The 24514-nt window shown below is 41.0% G+C and overlaps 1 protein-coding gene across 5 annotated transcripts in view; it reads right to left on the bottom strand.

Annotated features, from left to right (window-relative positions):
* The window catches only part of nrg2a (neuregulin 2a), a 55855-nt gene that overhangs the window by 24492 nt on the left and 6849 nt on the right, over nt 1-24514 (bottom strand). For all 5 annotated transcript variants that reach the window (XM_071515997.1, XM_071515998.1, XM_071515999.1 and 2 more), the window contains exons 2-3: nt 20269-20434; nt 19491-19609 (exon numbers count right to left, since the gene is read on the bottom strand). In XM_071515997.1, the coding sequence (XP_071372098.1) occupies nt 19491-19609; nt 20269-20434 (285 nt within the window). The remainder of the gene's footprint in view (nt 1-19490; nt 19610-20268; nt 20435-24514) is intronic.

Genomic DNA, 24514 nt, shown 5'->3' with positions numbered 1-24514 from the left:
CACTCTCCTTCCCTATATTTCTTTCTCCATCTATCTTCCTCTTGATATTTTTACATGAAATGACTTCAATGCTCTCCATGTGCAATGCAATTTCCTGAGCAATCTCTACTAACAAAGCATGGACAGCAATAGATATAGTGAAGTACAAATTGGACCTGCAGAACTCTCTTTGGCACCTTGACTTAAGGCTGACCACACTTTAACATGCCAGGAAAACGGAAAGAGGATTTGCCCAGAAACAAAAGCAAAAGCACCCCAATCTCCACTGTTTTGTCAGTTACTACACAGTTCATACAAGGAGAGGTGCTCACCGGACCCAGTTATGGAGCGGGGAGTGTGTGCTCTGTCCTCTCTGAGGTGCTCTGGCTCAGCCAGCACAGTGTTTACGCAGGCTGTACAACATGTTTACTTGAGATTACAACTAATGACAAGGCCTAGAAATTTAGTGACATGGTGAGAGATACACATAAACTCCAAATAACAGAAGAACATCTCATTTAGGGATGTACGACATGGACAAATAATTATACTGAAATCATTGTGATAGATAGGATGGTTGTAAAAGTAGCTTGCAAAATCACTTTTGAAAATGCTGCTTTAAATTTTTAGTCAGAATTTATTTTTGATGTACTTTAAAACAGTAGTCGGATGTCAGTAGTCTTTCTACAATAGTATTTTGTGGGAATACATTTACCCTTCAAGCTAGTGTAGCCCTATGGCGCTACACTGTCTCCTGCTGAATTTTCACACATCTGCAAGATAATCCCACTACGCCCACAGCGTGGTCTTTAATACAGATATTTTGTTCTTTGATAGAGGAATAATTCCTAATCCTATTGTTTCACAACACATAAAAATAAAATTGGTGCACCAACAGTAATCTGAGGGTTTAAACAAACCTTCAGTTCAAAGGTCAAAACAAGTAGCAGAGAATCACTGACTCTAGGGAGGCTTTTGTTTGTCAAGATACTGTGTTTATTGGACTACACTATGTGACTTGTGACAACTGTGCTTGTGTTAATTTTTATGTTATACATGATATTATGCTGATTCTATAACACCTAAGACATGAAACAGTCCTCACAGCTTTCTTTCAACTGACTGTCACTGCTGCAGCTATGTTCTTCAGGGAGCCGGGGTTGCATATATAACCATCACATACCATTCTTACAAAGAGTCTTACATTCACATATTATTATGATCTTTTTATAGGCTATTGGTGATTTAGATGTATGCCAAATCAGAAGTGGAGGCTACTGGTTTGCAAAAAATACATCAACAGCACAGGGAAAGGTTAACCAATTACATATCAACGTATTGAGATTTGTATGGAGTATATTGGTCTGGAATAATAACTCTTAATACTTTTACATTTCATAATTCAACTGGCTATCCCACCCAACCAAGCCTTCATGTCTGTAATTGAATGTCTGGCTTCTACAACCACCCAAAAACTCATAGATGAAGGACTGGATCACATCATCAGTCACAATGAACAACCACAAGCAACCATGATTTATGAATGGATTTTAAAAAGTAATGTTTGGGCAATCCAAGAAACACTGAAGATGTATAGTCAGTAATTACTGACTATACATGTTATTATGCTAGGTTCAGTGATGCTATTGGTTTATGTCAGTATTGCATTTATCTGCTCTTCTTTTGTGATAATCATATGCCTAGTTAGCTAGCTAGCTAGCCTTGTGGTGCTATCTGGGCTCTTTGTATACGTCCATGCTTTTATCTCATATTCCTTCGAAAACAGTTCCTAAATACAACTTGAACACATGCCTGACAGCATACAAAACATCAACCAGAATATGTGCGTTCTTAAATTGTACTCTGATTCAAGTGTAAGGCATTTTGTAGCCTACATCTGATTGCTTTCCCTACAATGTTAAAAAAAAAATACACATGATTGTTCTCAGGGTCTAGGGTGCTGATTTGCCAGGCTGTTTCATAATTAATTATGAGCTCTGCAAAGCAATCCAACAGTAAGTACAAACAATGATGCTGCTTTCTCTCAGCATGAGGTTTTCTTGCAGGAGGATGTAGCCTGGAATGGGTAAATGGAATTTACCTGGAATGTTAACCTTTTGGCAAATTGAGCTTTAATGGACGACCACATGCACATTTCAACCAGCCCAATTACCAACCCATCAAGACACATACTCATACTTGTCTTGACAGTGGGAAAGCTGGCACTATTGTTCGTACCTGTGTTTACTTGCGCAAGATATAAATTCTCTTATCTGAACTCTAATTTTCAGAGTGTTTCGTCGTGTAACTGCCTGCAAAGCTCATTTGGAATGCCTCTATTAACAGCACATATTTGTGTTGTATCATACTGTACAGTCATTATCTTGTGTATATTCCAGGAAGAAGAAATTATTTTGCTGTGACAGGTTTTTGTTACAAAAAGAGTTGTGTTTCTTTCTCAGGAGCAAGTGCGTGTGCTCATGGCATGGTAACAGTATCTGCAATACATTCCAGACAAACTGATCAGAGTCAGAAGTTATTTTGCTTTAGATCAACTGTCGACCATTATACCATATACTGTAAATATTGTAATTTACGCTACAGTTGATATAAGAAATAAGTATAAACTATATATCTCCGCTGATTTGAAAGAGTGCCTTTTGCGATTGAATGGCTGCACCTCAGGAACAGTATGGGGAGACTTGACTGGATCTCTGTTCTGCCTGCTCCAGTGAGTCCTGACAGCTGAAGGATTGTATTCTCTATTTAGCATTTGAAGTGATAATTAAAGGAAGGGCAACTGTGGGCTGTATTATTAACAAAAATAGGTTTTGTCTTATTTGGAAATTTTAATTGTACAATTTTGTTCTGTCTCCACCTCTGTGGCTCTTTCTTGCTTGCTGTCCTCTTTCCACAGACGGTGCTTTTATCTGCATTTATCCCCAAGAGGCAGGACAGTAATGGAGAGGCTAAAAATGGTTGACAAAAGAGAGGCCTTCGCCTGATCATAGAGTACAGGACACAAAAATACTGAGATTTTCCACTCGTCTTGCATTAGAGTGACAAATCAATGAGTCATAGAGCCACGGTCTGGGTAATGGTCAGCATCTAACTCCATTAAATCCTTTAAATGTAGTAGAGAATGCATAAATATGTATAGATGACTCAACTGTCAAAATATTGTTCTGGTGCATTTGTCAGGCTCTGTGCCATATGGTACTGTCTGTCTACAGTCAAGCTGCACAATCCCCCTCCTCACACTGGGGACCAGAGTTCAGGTGTGTTGGTCAAGGTTAACCCTGCTTTCCTGGCTAGATGACGGAGACAAATTCCTTTAACCCAAGGTGGAGATCAGATCGTCTGCTAGACAGAGTTAGGGGCAGAGTCCGTTCATCTGCACGTTTTCCTCCAAGGTTTAGGTGAGTTTGCTCGGTCTTTTAACCTCAGGTTTCAACTTTCCTCGGTCCTGTAGCCCAAGGGCTGAATCTGAGTTGAGGCTGAAGAGAGGTTTCCTCTGAGTTAGTGAGAGCCACAGTGTTTAGCCATCAGGCCTTGCCACTGACTTTGATTAATCCTTCATGGCTCAAGAACTGAAAAGAAAAGCTGGGGGTGCAAGCAGGGCCATCTGGAAACCTTCATAAACATGTCTGTCTTTCCACGCTCTCCAAAGGGTTCTAGGAAAATCGTAAAAATGAAAAGAGAGGTCCCTACTGCACAGTTTTTTCCTCTTGAGGCACCTCTGTGCATATGCAGCAAACAGAAAAGTGCACACACTGAATCGTAATCCCTGCGCTGCGCCTCACAAACCAGCCTCAAACATTGAATTGTGTAATGAAATACATTTTCAATTGGCCTGTCTGTGGTGCAGAATTATACTCATGTACTCCTAATTTATGACAAATGTTTATGATTTATTGCATCTTGGGTTAATCTTTTTCACTCCTGCATTGTACTTCAACAGGGAAGTCATCTCAAACACAAGACAGACTCTACGCAGGGAAAACCAAGGCAGTTATTCAACCCATGGTGAAGAGGTGGATCGGTTCCATCTGGTCTTTGTTATGGCTTTGTGTTTTCACTCTTAAAAGCAAAGTTATCAGGATAAAATGTATAAATTATATACCCTGTTCAGGAGTATGTCACTGAGCAAGAACACTGTGCAGACAGCTTCCATTTCTGAGTAATATATTTCTGAAATGAGGCAACATAAACAAAGGGGAAATTTATATGAAAGTTCAAAACTAAAATTCTTTTCCAACGTAAAGATACAGTCCTGAACTTATCAAGCCATCTTAATTTTGGGGATATTCATACTCAAAATGAAGATACAAAAGAAGCTTTTTGGAACTTTCTTAACCGTAATAACGCGAAATATTGGCTCTCACTACTCCTGTATTTTCAAATATTACAAATATTAACTAAGTTTTTCTAGCCTCAGAATACATGTAAAACTCATGTTTAGCTGTCACTAATTGTGTCAAAGGTGCATCTCAGAGTGAAAAGCGTTCAATCCAATAAATAATCAATGAAATAAACGTCGTAGTGAGGAGTAGTGTGCCAGTAGGTGGCACCGTGCTGCAATTCCCGCCTGGGCCTATAATTCATTCTGCGATCAGATTATATAATTCATCATAATTCAAACTTTTTAGATGAGAGGAATTAAACTCAGGCCATAAAAAGTTGATGGTGATAAGCGACTTAAGTATAGACCCTTAAGCAGACACATAAAAAGAGGGTGGTATGTATAATAGCTCTGCCACCCAGACACGCTTTTCCACAAGTCAGTTTTATGTACCAGTGTAAAAGCCCTGAATGCCCCCCTGCCCCCCCTCACCTCCCGACTCTTGGCAGGAAATTTCTGACATGTCTCCTGTTACAGTTGGGACCGAGATCTTTTATCTTTCTACTAGGGGCCAATTTATACTGCATGCATTCCTGCTACGTTTGTGTGGATTCCATTATGTGTAACATCCTTGTGAAATGCTGCAAAACTCTCAGAATAAGGCAGAATAAATAAATAAGATAAGCAGACACCACATGGATAAAGCACAAAAGATCAAATTAGAAGAGGTGGTTTCAGTATGTTACAAGACACACTGGTTAAAATTTTAATAACATGAAGTCGCTGACAGTTGGGTGCATGTCTGATGTGGTGAAAGAGGATGGGGCAGGGAGGATGGAGATGATTCATGCTTGACAAGAAAAAAATACGATGTTTGTGGATTTTAGTCATTTACACTGTAGGAGTTCTACATTTATTCTTACTTTATTACATTGCTGTACAGAAACTGGAGCTCCACAAGATGAATTAAACCAATAATGAAACAAAATCTCTCTCTCTCAACCGTGCTTGCAGACATACAATACAGGCTTGTGAGGAGGATTTGCTCTATATAAGTATTTGCTGTGATATTTGTGAAATATTAGTTGATGTTTTACAATCTGAATTTTAGTAATTAAATGAGAAATGAGGGACAATACATGTTTTCCCATTTCAGATTTGATCAATTTAAAGCCATGGCAGATTTCACAGGAGCACAAGAAAACAGACAAATGTAACAACCAGAGAGAAAAACAGAAATAAAAGAGGCAGAAAAAGAGGTAGATAGGAATAATTAAGGAAAGAGATGGGGCTTATAAGGACAGGACAGGGTAAAAAAAGTGGGTTTGTACACGGGATCTGAAGTAAGAAGATATTTCAGCTTGCCTACGCCAACAAAAAAACAAGCAGGCACCTCCTTTCACACATATAGGCACACCCAAACAATGCAAATATCTAGCATGTATGTCTTCAAGCAGTTTGCGGTTGTACAGAGTTCAAAATGAGCAAGGGAGATCAGAATTCTGATGTCAAATAACCAAAGAGGAATTAAATTACTGTTTACTGTAGGTAGGAGGCAAGAACAGAATGACATCTTTACCAAGACACATGAACAATACATTATAAATGAGAGTGCACTTAAAGCTTTTTTCAATAGAAAATTATCCACAATTCAAGGGCCTTCAATTTGAAACTGGAATGTTTAGAAATGAACAAAATGGAGCCTGCCAAGAACATTAATCTACCACCCACTCTTCACCACCACCGCCACCACCTCAACCAGTGTGTCTTCTTTTATATTCTTGTCTCCTATTACCATTTTCCAGCCACATAGCTGATATGCCTGGTCTTGCCTGCCTCAATCGTCTCAGCATTGAAGTGAAATCAAAGAGCACCCCAGTGTGTGATTGCACAACAGCTGCTCAAGCACTGGAAAGAAGCAAAGTGCACTTAGGAATGGCAGGGTCTGGTACGGGTGCTAATACGGGTCCTGGTATGGGTGCTGGTGGGGACCACATTGTGCATAGTTGGCAGCAAAGTGACACATGGTGTTTTGTGAAGCAGAGTCCCAGACGGGGCTGTTCCCCACTCTGTCTTAATTTCAGAGGCAGCTCAGGCTCGCTTTGTGGTTCTCACTTCTGTTGCTGTCTTGTTTGGTGTGACTATGAGTCTGAGGGTACCTGTTGCTTTCCTTCCCCCCTCTCAGACAAAAGAAACTTGGGTTTGTCACATCATTGAGCTCGCACCTGGTCCAGCAGGAGGGAACAAGCACAAGAAGACCCTGTCCCACATCACCATCAACAAGCCAGTCAGATTTTTTGCCCCATATTGTTATCTGCCTGGTAACTATTACTCCTGGGGAAATAATCACAAATGATTAATCCACACATTGATCCACACAGGATTAAAATCACTGGATCACTCCTGTGTTTTCAAGTTATACTGATGTGGGACAAAATTCCCATGGTCCTGTGGTAAAAATTACCAATCACCAGACCTCCCTCCCCTGGTGATACTAATGTCGTCAGGATAGGAGGAAATCCAGGGACATTTCCATAATAGTGCCAGCTGGGGACAAAGCGCTAAATCCGGGACAGTCCCTGGAAAACAGGGATGTCTGGTCACCCTACTTTACAGTGAATGGCAACCCAGCCTGGTGCCACCTTTTGTCCCAGCCCACCTGACAGACAGCAACACTGGTGCATTTCTGTTAGGGTCGATGGAAACCCCCAGACCAGCTGGGAAAATCTGTGCAAGGAGGGGTAGTAACACTCTCTCCTCCCTCAACAACTACTGCTGCAGTGTCACTGGGCAACACAGTTACTCCATTCGAGCAGCTCAGTGGCCAACAGTAGGAGATAGTTGTTGTGTTTAGCTCCAAAATCTGAACGTGGTTAACTGTATGAATGTGAAGCAGGGCATAAATGAAAATGAGCATGCTTACTCCTGCTAACCTTCCTTGGACAAATAAAGGTTAGTAATAAGTAATAATCTGTGACATTTTCATCTAAACTAATTTCCAGTTTGCTACACTCTGTCACCAATTGATATAAATCAATAGTGATTCCACCGATACCCAGTTACTTTGCTGTTCTAAACACTCGGTATCGAGTAAACCTTTCCAGGGAAAAATCCTCTGGCACACGGGAATTGATGCTTTTTACGTTACCAACGCGCCAAAATTTGTATCCCCTCAAAAATGTGTTTCCCCTGGTGGTTTGTCATCATTTTGTCCGCGGTGTGTGGTGTTGTTTTGCCACTGTAAAAGTAGTTCTTGTAATCCCATAAAATGTTTTAAAAATGTCACAGGAAAACAATCCACGAAAACCAAAATGTTTTTGTTATTTTCTTCTCTGGCTTGGAATCGAGACAAAGACGCACCACCAGCGGAAACACATGTTACGGGACACAAATTTTGGCTGAACACCAGAAGCAGCAACAGTGGTTTGTTTGGAATAGATAGAAGAACTCGGTACTTTGCATGACCAGTGATAGCCACCATGGCTGAAGAGAAAGAAAAGAAAAAGCCGGTAACTACAGAAACTCAAACTTGAGAAAGGTGTCACAGTGCCGGGCCATGTTTGATTGCCAAGTGATGAAGTGTAGTGTAACAACACCACAGCGATGACAGCTTATTAACAAAGATGTCACCAAAAATAGAATCAAATAAAATAAAAACAGCAATCTCACAGATCATCTCTTTAAAAAGCATACTTTGAAGGATCCAAGTCTATTTGCCCTTCATCTTCAACAGCTGGCCCTTGTTTCTAGAGAAGCGCAGGCTTTGCAACCCTCTACCAGACTCAGAAGACGCACACCGTAGCTCCATATTTGGGTCTTGTGCTCACAGCTAGTGGCCAGCTTGTAGGAATACAGGTTTTCCCCCCGCTGTTCCCAGAAAGACAGGCAACACTTGTATCTGTGTGTATCCCATGCCTCAGCCCCCTCTTCCCGCAAAAACACACACACCACCCACACTCTGTAGGTCCCCGAAAATGGGCATTGGAGCGCTGCTGCTTTGTGAGGCAGATGATGCTGGCCCTCTTCGTACTAAAGGACAAGTTCACTGTGAATGTATGACTGTCCACATCTGCGCTTACACCCAGACACACACAATGGGCCTTGGTTTCGTGCAGTCATGCAGGTCCTGCCCATTCTGTATTTTTCAATGGCTTCCACACTCCTGACTGTGAATCCACGCTGATATAGAAGCTCAGGAAAGAACTTGCTCACCCCAACAGACGTAATAATGTGATGAATACTGTTGCAAAATCACCAACAAAAGGAAGCAGTGTGATGGAGTAATGGGAGGTTTAGGATGAGAGACAGCTGTGGCAGGCAAACTATAGTACTGCACTCCTGAGCATTAAGCAATGGAATGGTAAGTATATGTTCCTCTTGTGCCCAAAGACACCTTTAAAGCATGATGACATCCCATTTTGAAAAATGCAAATTAATGGGAGGAGCCGGGATTTGAGTAAACTGGAGTGAACAATAGCGCACACATGGACCCCTCTCCAAAGTGTTAGATCTATTTACTGGACTTCCCAGTAACGTTCTGCACATCATCACTGACTAAGTACAAACAAACCTACGCAAAACACATGTCGCTGTCCCAGCTCATACTACGTCACACTTAGCAGGCCGTAACTTTTCCACTTTAAATATGCTGTCATACAACGTGGTGTTTGTTAGTTATTTGGCAAGCTGTGGATTCCTGATAAGTTGAAACACACAACCTTCCACCGTCACGCATAGCGAAGGCCACTGTCAGGGAAGGACCACCAGCACAGCTGTCCTGGGCCTGAGCCTAAGGGGGCCCAAAGGGAATCTTCCACTATGTTATTAACCTAACTCTTAGAGCCCAATTGTTACGTTTTGTCCCGGGCCCTGGAAAACTTAACACGGCCCTGCACACAGCAAAACCCCATGTCCACCCCCGCTCACCTCACTCAGCTTTTCAAGTGTAACAGCTGCTTCCTTCCAGACACATAGCAATATCCTCATCCATTCACACTGGGCTTAAATGTCACATAGTTAGATTACTGAATAACCTAAGCAGTGAGATGTGTTTTGATTTTCAACCACTTTATTTTTTGCAAAAATCTTATTGAAGGCATCCACTTATACCCTGAGATCACATTACATGGAAAATAATAGTCAATTAAAAGTAACGAGGCTTTAGCTACCAAACAAACAAGCTCCAATCCCAGCTCATACTAGCTTAGCTTGCTAGCCGACAGTGTCTTTTACTATATATCCTGCGATTCAACAGTGTTTTCAAATTATTTGATTAGGATTCAACAGCATGCCCGCTCTCTAACATAGTAACAAATACATATAGCCAACACGTCATAAGACTATGAGTTACTTACATATTTAGGCATTGACATGTGTTTTCTATTTTCAAAACTCTTATTGATGGCATGACAAAGACCAAGAAAAAAAAGCTATTGAGTCTAACATTACTGGTATTTTGCTATACTCACTTGGGGTTGTTGGAACTGAAGGATCGCTCAATAAATTTTCAATAATGTTCCTCTGCTGTGTCACAAATGACATAAATACTATGTGAACATCTAATGAAATTTGATAGTGTGAGGATTGCATCAGTATTCATGAATGTGCCTTGCGGCGGTTATGGAGGTCTTGCTCAGGTGTTATTAGTTCATGTAAAGCGTTACCAAATATCTGTATCACACACATTCTTACAACAAACATGTCCAATTAAAAAAATAAATGTGCAGTTATAATATCAAATGCCAAAAGGCTGCAACAACCTGCCGGCGTTGCTATCTTTCTTGAAAAGCGCTACAACCTAGCAGTGTTGCTGTCTCATGTTAGTATTTCTGAGCCTCAGAAATTTCTACTGAACTAGGGTCCAGTCAGCCTGATAGTCATCCTGAATTAATATTTCCCTTTGATTTATTATTCCTTTGGATGATATTTGAAGTGTAGTGGTCGAATCCTTCTCAGTCCTGTACTGTGTACATGTATAGATTGAGCCAATTTGTAACATTACATACAGTCTGACAGGGCAATTAGACAGTCTGAATGTCAAAGCCTGTTAATCTCTCTGTATCAGAATTTATTCAAGGGATGATGAAAAGAAAAAGAAAGAAAAGAAAAATGTCATTATTGTCAGGATTTTTTCCAGTTCAACACATCCTGGTGACTCAGTGTGGCTGGGGCGCACGCTGTGTGTTTACAATGCTGTGGGTGTCCATCCGCTCATGACATAAGCTCTTTTCCATCTCTCCTGTATCTCCCCAGTGTACCGGATACTGTCCACTAATGCAGCAAAGCCATGCAAATAAATAAAAACAAATGCAGTGTAGGTGTAGTGACGATATTGTGACTAGTCAGTGAACTAAGCAAAAATTGCCTCTTTTCGTGGTAGTGTTGGTGTTGAACTTCAAAATACAGTAAGGTACAAAGTTTGATACCCTAATTGTTTTGTAGTAAGCTATGAAGTTGTGTTTTGCAGACAGAATTATAGAATTATAAACAGGCTGATTACAGTTGATACAAGTTTAGGTTGGACTGTGAAAATTATTTATTAATTGATTGATTGAATTACACTATTAGGTTATCTGTGGTCAGTGTTGGGCGACTGCTCAGAAAATAGGCTTCTGTTAGTTAAAACATTTGAATTATCACCTCTATAGGAGGGCTAACCACTGACAACCTGACCTTTTTCAGGCTCTGCATTTATTTGCATGTGTTGTGGGAAGCTAAGACAATTATGAATAATGTGTAGAACTAAGGGGCTTGTAGTCATGAATGTGATTGCAGCTTGTTGTGATACTTTGCAGAATGATAATGTAGTGGTTAGTGCTTCGAAAGGCCAAGGCCAGCTAGGATCAATTCCTTGCGTCATTGTTAATTTGAAATAGCGCACATTCAGCTATCCAGCAGTCATTTGGCAACATTTCTAAACCGCATATGATCCTTGCTAGCAACATTCTGTCATGTGTGCTGTGTGTGAGTCTTTTCGATTACAACACCCTATTTTTCATCCAGTCCACAGAGAATGAGCCGGATTCAGATTTTGTGGTCCAACACATAAATTGGCAAGTCCGATCCCAATCTGAGATGCCGGTGTGATCAGACTGCCACCTCAGAGGAAAGTCAGGACTGAGCCTAATTTTGAAAAAGTGGGCATGACTAATGGCACAGGGGTTTGATCCAGGGAACCTGACAAGCTGTTCTCCAGCGGCCTGTAAATACAGAGCGCTTGGCACGTGTCAGGGCCCGCTCCCCTCAGACATGGCTGCTGCTGCTTACCCACACCAATCAATGCCATTGACTGGCTTACAGATACTTCACATTCAGCCACGGCCGCAACTAACATCCTTTAGCGTCATTTGAGCTGAGTTTATCTTGTCATTTGCGTAGTCAGGGTGAGTAAGTTGTGTTTTTACTACGCAGATTAAAGGGAGAAATAGAGGGAGGGAAGGAGGGATGTTTATCTAGTTCAAAGTAGTACTTAATGTTTAATTTACGTAGGACAGATATCAAGACTTACTGGAAGGAAAACGAGGGAGGCTGTGAGTAAAACACAGTTTTTTGTACAGTACAGCTTTATTTGTGTTAGAATCCTGGGTAATTAAATAACCCTCTAAAAGTCATTACTTTGAATGAATCATAGTATGAATCAAAGTATCATAACATGCTGTTTTTCGCCTTTTGCCCCCAAACTTGTCCAAACAACATGATGACTAAGTAGTACTGAAAGTCTCAGTTTAGGAAATTAGAAAATTACTACCTTAAATAATATGCAACAATACAACAAAATAAAAATCTTCTCAACAGTCTTCTCCTCTCTGATCATGTCTATTGTAAGTAGAGCAGGCGAGTAGCAGTTATTGTACCACAGCTGCCAATGAAAAATATTATGCTACATAAAGGGATATTTAGTACATAAAATACTTTGTACCACAAACAACCAAATGACATGATTCCATTCTACAAATTTATTGGAAAAATGGGTCCGATTGAGTCAGAGTGAGAAATCAGAGCCCTTAGCAGGCCTGTGTGGTTTCTGCACATTCATTCAATCTCATCTCACCAATGATGTTGCAGAAATGGAAATTTCCCTGCAAAACTCTTCTCGGTTACAATTCCTTTCTTTATTGCCGACAATAATTAGACACACTAGTTTTAACAGAGTCAGAGAGAAAGCAATTTGATGCAGTGACAAACTGCATAGGTGTGTCTAAATGTGTTAAGTGTGTCTGGTGGTGAGTTGAATATGACACAGCTGCCAATGCACACAGTAATAGGCTTTATTTCACTTCCTCCATACATCAGAATCTATTTTCTCCATTTCAGCTAACAGTTGATAACATTTGCAAAATACTATATCTTTGCTTGCTATTGCTCTACTTATTGTCCTACAAATATACTCTATGTGGCTTTATCAGGTTTTGCATTTTTGCTAGTTAAAATTCTATTTTTGTGCTCCTGTATGGCTTAGAGTGTAGATTATGGCACTCACACTGCCAGCGTTAGGTATTTGATTCCCACCAGAGCCACCAATGCTGAGAGAGCATGCACTCATGGTACTGCAAGGCACTTTGCATAAAAGTGTCAACCATATGGCAGCTATGTGCAATGTCACTATGCAATAGCTTAGGTTATGGTGAATGTGTGATTATTGATTCACACATTCACATGTACATTGCGAAAACTCAAATGCCACAATGCACAATATTCAGTTATATTTATTGTACAGTTTTAATAGGTAAGTTCAAATCATTTTGTTGATTAAGACAAATATTATATTCTGTTCTTAATAAATGCAAAATGTATTCAGTGTAGACTTGATCTCACATATCACTTTCAGCTGTTTTTTATTTTTCTGGAAGTATCACGAATATAATTAGAATAATATTTCTAATAAACAAACATTTGCCTATCCATGGCCATGCCTATGCAGGCTGATGGGGTGGCAGTGTATGGTGTGTTTTTCTGGCACACATTGCGTCCCTTGATAATCAGAGCAACAGTTTAACGCCACAGGATATCAAAACATCATAGCCAATCGGGTGCATCCCTTCATGGCAACCAGTATCCATCTACAAATGGATTTTTTTTTTTTCAGCAGGATAATGCCCCATGCTAACGAGGCTAGGATTGTCCATGAGTGGCTGCACAAACATGACAGTGGATTCAGCTTCCTGCAGTGGCCTGCCAAGCCACCAGAATTAAGTCCAATTCAGCATCTATGAGATGAGACAGAACAAGCTATTTGGAACAGAGATCCACTACCAGCCATCTTGACGCAACCATGGTAAGAGTCAACCTGGACCAGCTTGCCTGTAGCACACCTTGTAAACTTTATGCCTCGACAAACTGAGGATGCTGTGAGAACAAGCAGCAGTGCAACTAAATGTTAAAGTGGTCCTAATGTTTTGTACACGCAATTTAAATAGTTATTAGGTAATTTTTAGTTAGTAAAGTGTTCATTCTATGAGCGGGGCAACTGTGTTTGGCTTCAGTGTGGGGAGTGAAAGCATGTAAAGGTGTGTGCCTTTGTGTGTGTGTGTGTGTGTGTGTGTGTGTGTGTGTGTGTGTGTGTGTGTGTGTGTGTGTGTGTGTGTGTGTGTGTGTGTGTGTGTGTGTGTGCGTGCGTGCATGCATGCACAAAATTGTTGCTGGTGGGCCCCAGCATGACTGCTGAGGTTGGAGCAATCATATGTTCAGCTGCGATTTCCATCAACACATTCCTGGAAGCTCACACACTCTCTCAGTGGAGCTGTGCACAGCACCCCCTAAGGATGTGACCTGCAGCCTGTAGACACATGGCTGCCTCGCAAGCGCTTATCACAACACAGCAGCCTGTAGGAGAATGGAAGGCCTTAATCTAAAGCCACGTGGAGCAATGCAAACTTCCACTAGTGTGGCTCCATCAAACCGGCCCTACAGAAAATATGTGTACTACTGTAGTCGGTGATACACTACACCATTTTGCACAAGGGCAGCCGGTCTAACCATGCCAGACAGATTACAGGGTGGAGGTCAGACCACATGGACAACAAATGGTCCCTGGTCCTCTGTGTTGGGGGTTGGGCATGGGGCTGACAACAACACTCTGGAAAAGGCAGCATTTGTTTCAGAAACTGCAACAAGCACATGATATTCCAGACCACCAGGAGACACCCATACACTCGCTCATACACATACTGCATACTATTCTGCATACAGTCACAAAGCTGACGTTGGCATAATGATTTTTTTCCGACTAAAATGCAAAAAAAAAAAAAGAAGCAAAAATGTGAAAGAAGCCTCCTGGATTCAAAAAAGAGCATCAAAATTGCAGCACTGATTGATCCGTGTACCAAACTTTCAAAGCAGCCCAAATGCAGCCTAATGCTCTAAAGAGAGCGAGGAGCATTAAGTAAGTAGTCTGAAGGCAGAAACAGTGATAGCAAGCAACTAAAATATTCAACTCAGCAGAACATCCAACCATCTGTGCTGAATAATTATAACTGGCACTTTATCAGCTGACAGTGTGCATTTCTTTTCTACTGGTCAAACAAAGTGACATGAGTATAATCCCCACACAAGTCCAACCATTCAATATTATTGGCAAACTGCATGGCTGGCATGGAGCCACTATGTATTGCCTGTTTTAAAATGCATGAGGAGTTCACTGTAAGTTTAGATTCTCCCCAGAACACAGCGCCTATTTTTTTTTTGCACACCATGTTCCTTAGAGGTGGGTGTCACATTTGTCTTTCTACACAAATACTGATATGGGATGGCTGGACTGAATAATGACCCGCTATTATGTGTAATATCAATGAAGGGCCATATGCTTCTGCTCTTCATAGTGAGTTGCAATGATCCCCATCTTTAACATTCTCTGTCATATGAGTTTTGCAATAAATTGAGATGCCGCTTTTCATCGTAAGGAATGTTAAGTCAACTCCTATTTCATCACACCTCAAAGCCGTGTGTCGGGTTGGCCTGGCACTCCTTGTCTAATTGATGCAATGCATATCAAATGTGTGTATGTTCAAACTCGTCTGTAATTTATTTTGTTCTATTCCTTAAGCTTAATAACAGAGTAATCACTCTGTCAGAAATGTTTTCAACTGTTCAGCGTTCCAAAACAATAAAACTACTAAAGAGAAAGGGAAAGGGAAATTAGGTCAGTGGTTGCAATGCGAAAAGATCTCAGTCTGCTGCCACTGTCTGCCCTCTGAGCACCCTCCCCTCCCCCCATACAACACACCCAACCACCACTAACCCCCACCCACACACACACACACACACACACACACACACACACACACACACACACACACACACACACACACACACAAACCAGACATAAAGAGAAGTGAAAGGCTGGCAGGGGGATGCAGTGTGTGAGCCGCTGAGCCGGGTTGTGGTGGCCTCTGTTCACCATGTGGTGGAGCTGAGCGATGCTTTCCCAGAGTCTGCCTCCACCAGAACAGACAGTGGTCAGGGGCAGCCGTGTGCTACATTGGCTCTCTCTGGGGGGTTAGGATGATGCTCCTGTGCCTTGGTGCTGTTTGTCTTCATTAGCCATGACCCTTAGCTCTCAGTGTCTCTCCCTCTATGTCAGAATGAAAGCCAACATTTCGAATGATTGCAATTGCCGCACAGAATTACCTAGATACAGTAGATTTCAGCAAAACTGTGTGCGTGTCTGATTGCGTGCACAAATGTGTACATGTGTGTGTGTTTGTTGTTTGCATGCCTGAATAATATGTCAGTACTACAATGCCTGATGAACTGTCAGCGGTACAGAAAAAGACTGGGTGTCCCAGGCAGCACCTGGGTGCCTGTGGGCATCAGATACAGTGGGGAAGCGCCTCGGACAAAGCTAGCAAGCGCTAACTGCATTCTAAAATGGGTGTGAAAGTCTCCTCTGCAACACAGCAGGCTCTCGCCTTCCTCCTCTTCATACTTTTCTTACTCTGTCTCTTTCTCCCTCTCTCTCTCTCCCTTTATCCTCTATGTCCCTTTCTCTCTCTCTCTCTTTCCCTATGTCTCCATCTGCTTTCTGTCATGCATTCTCTCATTCTATCCCCCCCCTCTTTACCCACTCTCTCTTCTTCTCTTGCTCTCTCTGTCCATCTACATCTGCACCCGTCCCCTCCCTCCCTCTCCCTCCCTAGAAGGCACACATACACAGATAATACTGCGGCTACATACTGCTTCGGCAACATACTGCAGCAGGCAAGCATACTCCACTGCAGCCCTTTACCACAATAGCCATTTCTCTTATGACCTTAGGATGAAAAGCAGTCCTTGGTCCTCGGTAATCATACATCCTCTGCATAAAAACCAAGAAGATAGCATGTGTGGATTGTACAGACATTTTTAAATCCAACATGTCACACAAGAAAAGGCTGAGAAAGCAAAAACACAGCTCATTATTATCACAAACATTCTCTGCAAAGGAAATATGTCTTTTTTTTTTTCAACACCTGCTGATTTCAGTCTTACTACCTCAATGTTGTATAAACACAACAACATACACTGATTGCTGCCATTTCTTTTCATTGATGTAGTTTGAGCGAGCCCCTCCCCCAGCCTATGGACATACCACCCCTGATTCGCCCTGTCTTGCCTTCTCCCCTGGAGCACGACGGAACTAGGCGTGTTGTTGTAACACAATGGGGCTTGTCTATTGAATAGTGCACAAACACACACACACACACTTGTACTGTAGACACACACACAGAGACAAACACAGACACACACACACGTCGACTTTGTACCAGAATCACTGATCTTGGCACGAGATAGGACATACAGTGATGCCATTGTTTGAATAACCGGGAGAAGAGATTTGAGGAAACGTCACTGCTGACAGACGCACATATTCATATACCGAAGAACATATAGAGACGCACTTACATACATTTACACATGCGTGCTCACTCACTCACACACACACACACACACACACACGTGCGCGCGCGCGCAGACGCACAAATGTCTATATGAGATGCATGCACATGAGCGCAAACATGCACAAATGTGCCTTCACGTTAAATGCAACTATTAACACCCCAGTCATCAAAGGTAACTCATATTTTGCACCAGATGTGGGCATATCAAGTTTTCCCAGGAGGTGAAAACGTTGTATAGTGAACCATTAAATTGCTCAGCTGTTTCATTCATTATGACTACCTTTTGGCCCACTTTTCAGTGCTTTGCAATGTTATCTTTTCTCAGATATTGTTGTATTATCACCACTTCTGCATCCTAAGATCATAATTTAGAGTTTCATGGGCTCCAGTCACATGCTCATAGACCTACATTACACACTCAGGTGACCAGGTGGTACCACCAGGGTGTCCCGACCTTTTCAGGGTCCACAGCAAAACCTGATCTATTGTATATTTATAGTAGTCATTAAACATGATTATCTCTCAGTGATCACTGTTTATCCAATTAATTTTTCATAAATGTGAGCACTGTGTGACTTCTAGAGCTTGAAATCTTTGTTAACTGACCCTTTAAATATTGCACAATCATGAGGAAAAAATTGCACATCACCACACTGGAATGAAGCCAAGTAAGGGCAATCACAATATATGCCTATAAGCAACATGAAAAAACGTGTGGCTATAAAACTTAACCAAAGCTTTTTAGACGTCAGAAAATAAAATGAGGTGACATTCAGCTTCATTTAAATACAAGATGGATGACTTCTTTTCTACACAATTGTTAGTTGGCAATCAAACTAGCATGTTTGAACCACTGAGACACTCTGTGTTTTAAAACACAATGGGCTCTTTCTTCATCGAAACAGAGCTGCTACTCTGATAATGTTGCTCAACTGAAGTCTGTTAACCCTAAACAATGGCACTAAAAGATGGCTTTGACAAATGTAAAGAGAGCAGAGGGAGCGATTATTGTAACTGAATGTGAATGCGAGGACATTGAGTGACCACTCAGCTCCTCGGCCCCCCTTCTCCTCACCGGCTACCTTCCATCCCAGTGTGGGATGTGTACAAAACCTGCCAGGCTGTCAAGGTCAGCAGAGGGAATGGGAGTATCTCCACTGTGGTGAGGCACAAGGAATTCTCCTTGGCCCTATCTTATTTCTAGCTGTCACTGATTCTCCAAATGCGGTGTGGAAGCATGTTGGTGATATTAATCTGCTGGAAATCAGATTGCAACAGTGTGGCCCTCCTCATTTCTGGAGCAGCTCAATGCATGAAACACCTGGTCCACCCGCAATAGCATGAAAAGGAATATGTAGCCATGCACATAACTTTGAGTAAAAGAACAGCACCTGCACCACCTCACTCTATCAGCACCACAGCCCCTTGGTAGTGCTGCAGAAAATCAAAGTCCTCAGACATTATTCAGCAGACTTCAGATGGAGCAACCAGGTGAACTCAAAGTGCCAGCAGGAAGCTGCACCTCCTCAAGCACATCAAGCAGGTTTTGGATCATGTGTGCAAGACAACCTGCCATATAATTCTTTGACTGTCCAACACCAGATAACATCAAGTCCTCCCTTGAGAAGAGGCAAAAACCAGAGTTGCATGAATTTTGCCTCCCATTTCTCATACTGGCTCCCTCCACTTAGACAACAAACTACCCTCAGCAGCCACACTCACTACCCGCACTACTCGCAACAAACACAAACTCACCACCCCACCAAATGGAAGCAGCTGTTATCAAATCTCTTTCATCTGCTACTTCGCTAAACTCAGCAATGCACAGACACCACTACTGAGAAAGTCTCTGTTAAATTGTAACACAGACTATGAAGACACTAGACAGTTTTGTACAACTTTCATATTTAGCTATGTTTTAGGTTGTATACTCTACTGTCTGCTGCTTTTGTTGTGTACTATTGCAGGCCAAAGAGATTGTGCATCTCTGATTGCATATGATTTCACTCTGCCAACAATGAAATCACAGCACTGAGTAACTCAAACTGTGAGAAATCACACAATATATTGTATGTAAATTCCATTTACCTCCAAATACCTCATATTCTACTGATAAATGAGCAACACCCAAATGTGTGGACAGTTGTTCTTCACGCATATTGCCATTGTTACATGCCTGTTTGTGATGGCTCCTTTGGATCTCTCAATTGGCAACAGTTACAATAACATTGGCAACAATAACACTGCCAGTAAAACTGTGGCACTTCGCTTGTTGCTTAGGACACAATACTCACTGCTTTGGACGTTAACAGTGCCAGTGGAGTTGTCCTTTCCCAGCGAGTTCTCCACCACACATGTGTAATTCCCAGAATCCTCCAGTTTTGCTCTGCTGATCTGGACTCTGGAGTTTTTCCTGTGGGAGACAACACTCTCATAGCTGAGTCAGGGGAATCGGGGCAAGGAGGAAATAGCATGGAAACACAACAAGTGGAAACATGGGGGACAGAGAGGCAGACAACAGGGCAGGCAGCCCCAGCATGGCAACAGCTCAGTCAGTTACTCTGGGGCAGTTTTGAGGGTGAATAACTGCTTACAATAAGACAACAGGACCAAGTCTTATAGCTACCTAGCGTGTTCTAAAAAGGGTCCTTGGTTTTATAGCTCCACCCTGTGTCAATATATCCTTACACCAGTAAGACGCTTTACTACTATACTGTAGCTTAAAACTCTGAGAATCTATGAATTCTACAAGGATACCAACTTCACTGTTGGGTATTTTTCTCCTCATGATTTTTTATGAATCAATGATTGATTCATAAATAAACGATTAAATTAACTTAATGAAATTTATGAGAATAAATAAGTTCATACAATGCCAAATATAAAATATATTTTCATTTAATTTCAATGTTGATATTTGACTTTTAGCTTCAAATACTAGTCACCTAATAAATGCATTGGCACAAACTACTGATAATTACAACCAAGCTGCGACCAAGTTGGTTACCTTCATCTGTAATTATCTTACGTTTTTTGTGTTAGGTCTACAGTATATGGGTGATTTATACTCACTGGCTGTTCTTTATTTTGATCTCTTTGCTCTTCTTGAGCTCGTTGCCATCTTTGAACCATCTATAGCTGGGGACAGGATTCCCCGTGGCCTCACACTTAACTGTGAGCCTGCTTCCCTCGTCCACTATTAATGGATTCCTCATCCGTTTCAACTTTGGAGCAGCAGCTAAGAAAAGAGAGAAAGAGAAAAAAAATCACGTTATTAACTACAATATGCACCTATACTTGACTATAGGCTGTTTAGCATGGTTTATATAGATGAATGTGTTTGTGTTTTGGGAGAAACAGTGAGACAGAAAGACAGAGAGACAGAGAGATAACACAGCAGTAGAGCCAAATCATGCCTCTATGGACGGAGCCAACAACTCTCTCATGTGACCACCAGATGTTGTCACCAGAGACATTATCTACTTTGCCTCAGACTAATAAACGGGCTGAATCTCATCCTGGCTTTGCTGCTGTAAAAACACCTAAAGCAGTATTTATCAAACATCCACAAACTGATGAGGAAAATACTACTGAAACATAAATATATGCAAAAAACACTCGCAAGATAGTTGGCAATTAGTAAAAACAAGACCAAGAAAAGCCTATGAGACTGTGACAATATCGATGAGACCAAGGTTGTGATGAAAATATATAAAGAGAAAGAAAAAAGAAAAAAATACTTGTGATGCCTTTGTGATAATCTATATTTTCCACATAACAGAATAGTTCAATCATCTTCCCCTGACAAGTGCTGGAGCAAATCTAGTCCCCAGGTAGTCATCACAGTTGCACTTTGAAATTCATGACCAAAGTCAGGGAATACAAGTGGTGGTTAGAATAAACGTTTCCTTCTGACAATTAAAAACTCCTCACTACTAACCAATAGTACCTTCAATAAGTTCCATATGAATTTCTACTAACATACAGTAGGCTTGTAATTATTCACCTCATTATCTCATGCATACAAAGATGTCATCTTCGGCTTTAATCTTTTGGCTTTGGATGATCCACTGCCCCAGTTTAAGGGCTTGGGGATTCCCAATCAGTCATTATGTCCCGACTGGACAAAACAAAACAAAGAGCATGTCCTCATTTATGGTCAGTGAAGGACGGCATGCAAGGAATGTAACGTAAAAGTCATAGTGAAAAACAGTGTTTATATTTTGTATTCAGACTTGAACACCTTATTTTTTATATTTCTAAACTTTATTAGTGTAATTATAACATTGTTCTGGCAGATATCTGTTTGAAAAAAAGTTGTTTTTAAAAATGTTTTACAAGACGTTAAGTTTCAACAAGAAACACTGTCTCAAACTAGTTACATTTTTACTCAAAGAGGCAAAAAAATCTGTTGAAATGATGTGTGTGTGCATTGTCTGAATACAGGATTAAAACACTTGCCAGCTGACAGCTGCACACATGTTTAGGAGAAGACTCATCGAGGGCGGAGCAAGAGAAAAGGGGTGAACAAGGGTCAGCCGGGGGCTGGCCAAGATGCCCCCCCCCCAACACACACACACACAGTCTCTCAGAGAATTCACAGTTCTTTGCCCTTATGTGAAACATTTAGACCTCCATGTATGTGGTGAACTGCATGGTCCTCCAAATTACAGCTGTTTGCTCTCAGTCACCACTAAAAGATGACAGCAAAACGAAGGCAAACAAACCATGACAAGCAAAATGAAGTATACAATAGGTAATGACTGCAATTAAATTGAAATGGAGGTGCACCAAAATTATCCCCAGTTGTCCTCCTTTTTGAGAGATTGGCCTATTTCACTGACCTGGTAAAGGCAATATGTCTGAGCAGAAAGAAAAACTGAGTGATGCTTGCATTTCTCATTTTCTTTGTGGAGTTTAATGGACAATAGTGATGTCTTTGGATATGGTTAGGATTGAAGAAGATCTGATTGTTCAGTGAGACATTTCCAGCTGAAAATATTACACAGTATTGTTTGCTTCTTCAACAGCACTTTCAAACAAAGCTCATTATTGCCACTTATGTATGCCTACCACTTCAGTCAGTGGTAAGTTCAGACATCAGTTAGTTAAACCCTCAAAAATGGTGCAAATTTTCAGATGATAAGACTAGAGGGAAATGAAAAATGCACTATTCTTCCAAGGCAAATAAAAGAATTAAATGCATTTTTCCATTTTCTCAAGTATAGACATTAGAAAGTAATTTCGATTTTCAATTTCAGGAAACCATATAAGTTACCTATTGAGTAATCTTTACATTGTCATAGTCATACATGTTTCTGCCCTGTAGATACTATGTTTTGCGGGAACCTTTCTGTGTTAATTCTGCAGAGGTCTCTAGTGCTTATTGCTGATCCCCACTCAGCTCACTGTATTTCACATCCATAATTATTCACATACAAACAGCAGACATCTTTTTTAAGCTGGTAAAGCCTGGTAGATATGGATATAAAGCAGATGGCCCTGTCTACTCTAGCCAAGTACCTTGTGAGTGCATTGGCCTGCTCTGTCCTGTATCTGTGACAGTGTATCCTCTGCACCTTGACACAGAATCTCTGCTCTGCCAGCCTTGGTCACTTGGCACTAATACTCCTGACAGGAGCCAGAGGTCACATCTCTGTTTCAGCGATGGATCCTATCATCACAGGCACAAAACTAGTTCTCAGTCAATGTTTGAATAGCAGAACTGTGACCATAATATTCTGTAAGTATACAATCAATCATCCTATTTGTATACCCTATTTCTGTATGGCATCTAAACATGGAAACAAATTGGGTATTCACATATTACCAAATGACTTACCAAATGTCAAAATGTCTCTCTAAAAAGTCTGACAGCTCCAACTGAAGGAGATGTAGTCTACCAGATAACTTCTAAGATTGTTATTAAGCGATTAGCTCATTTGTATAGTAATGTCAGAATGATCATTCACAGCAGTGAGCTTTGAAGTTTACTGCCACTTTTTGCTCAGCTAAGTGACAATGTCAATTGCTTCAGTCTTTGACTTCAAGTAGACTTGATTTTGCCCAATTTAAAGAGTGCCAATGAGCTTCAGCTTTGAAATACAAACACAATTCCCGATTGCCACTTCAAGCTGTCATGATTATGCCAAGATACAGTAAGGGAACTGTCTGTTTGACTTAGTCTTTGTGCTAGCATGTTGATTTCCACTGGAAACACAGACAGTGAAATGTCAGAATCAGAATAGCTCCCATACAGCACAGATCAATGGAGAAGCATCTATTTTTAGTTCAATTGCAGCTCTTTGTTACTAAAATTACATTTTAGCTGGTTAGACAGTGCTTCAGGAGGATGAGTTTTATCTGTGCAGCTCTCTGTTGGACAAGGTGAGTGATCATTCTCACGACAGTTAGACAAATACATAGAAAAATGATGGAGTGAGGCCGATGAGCCTTTGGACCTTGGTGCTTAGTGACCTTAATGAGCTTGTCCTCAGGACGGACCTCAAGATTTTATTGTCCCAAATGGGAAATTGGGTTTGCAGAATGTCATGAATGCGGTTTGCAGAAAGTCATAAAATTATATAGGGTGAATAGACATTATATATTTGGCGATCTAAAATCAGTTCCGCAAATGGTGCAGATTTATCAGAGGCCTACAGCAAGACAGTATCCTAAATGTGAGGCTCCCAATGTTCTTGATGCAACTGATAACCAATGATCTGTAATCCAGCACGTGATGTAAGAGGCATGCTGTGTAAAAATAATCAGACCTCACAATGACCCATGGTCCATTCATCTCCCTAATTTTCACATTAGGCTAATGGCAAAGTGCTTAACCTTATCAACTAAACATTATAACACTTAGAATACAATAATGTACAGCAGTTTATTTGTTCAAACTTGGTAGCATGTCATTCAACTGACACTCATTACACCTGACCCAGAGCTTTATAACTGCATGGCACATTCATGAATACTATAACATTTGCTGTAGCATGTTTGATAGCTTCATCACACATATTTTCATGAATTGTTTCAGTTAAAAATGCCTTTTGCCAGCACAAATGTTATTTGAAATCTCTGCTGAAATTTTCCACAGGGTCATAACTTGACCCTACTGCTATGCCTCAAATGACCAAAGTATTCCTTGACCTAACAAAAGCTGGCGTAAAGATTGAAATAATATTGAGGAATGTGCCACGTTTTAATCAAGGTCCTGTTCAGACACTGAATGTAAACTAGAGTTCATGTGTTACCTGAAGCGCATGGTACCAAGTCTGTACAAATGAACTACTGTACATGATTTATATATACA

Source organism: Centroberyx affinis, unplaced genomic scaffold (assembly GCF_046629955.1).
Source record: "Centroberyx affinis isolate AG114_WGS23_722 - 3 ecotype Tasmania unplaced genomic scaffold, CSIRO-AGI_Caff_v1 ptg000390l_1, whole genome shotgun sequence".
NCBI lineage: Eukaryota > Metazoa > Chordata > Actinopteri > Beryciformes > Berycidae > Centroberyx > Centroberyx affinis.
Note: the sequence above shows the minus strand (reverse complement) of the source record. Positions and strands in the feature narration are given on the sequence as shown.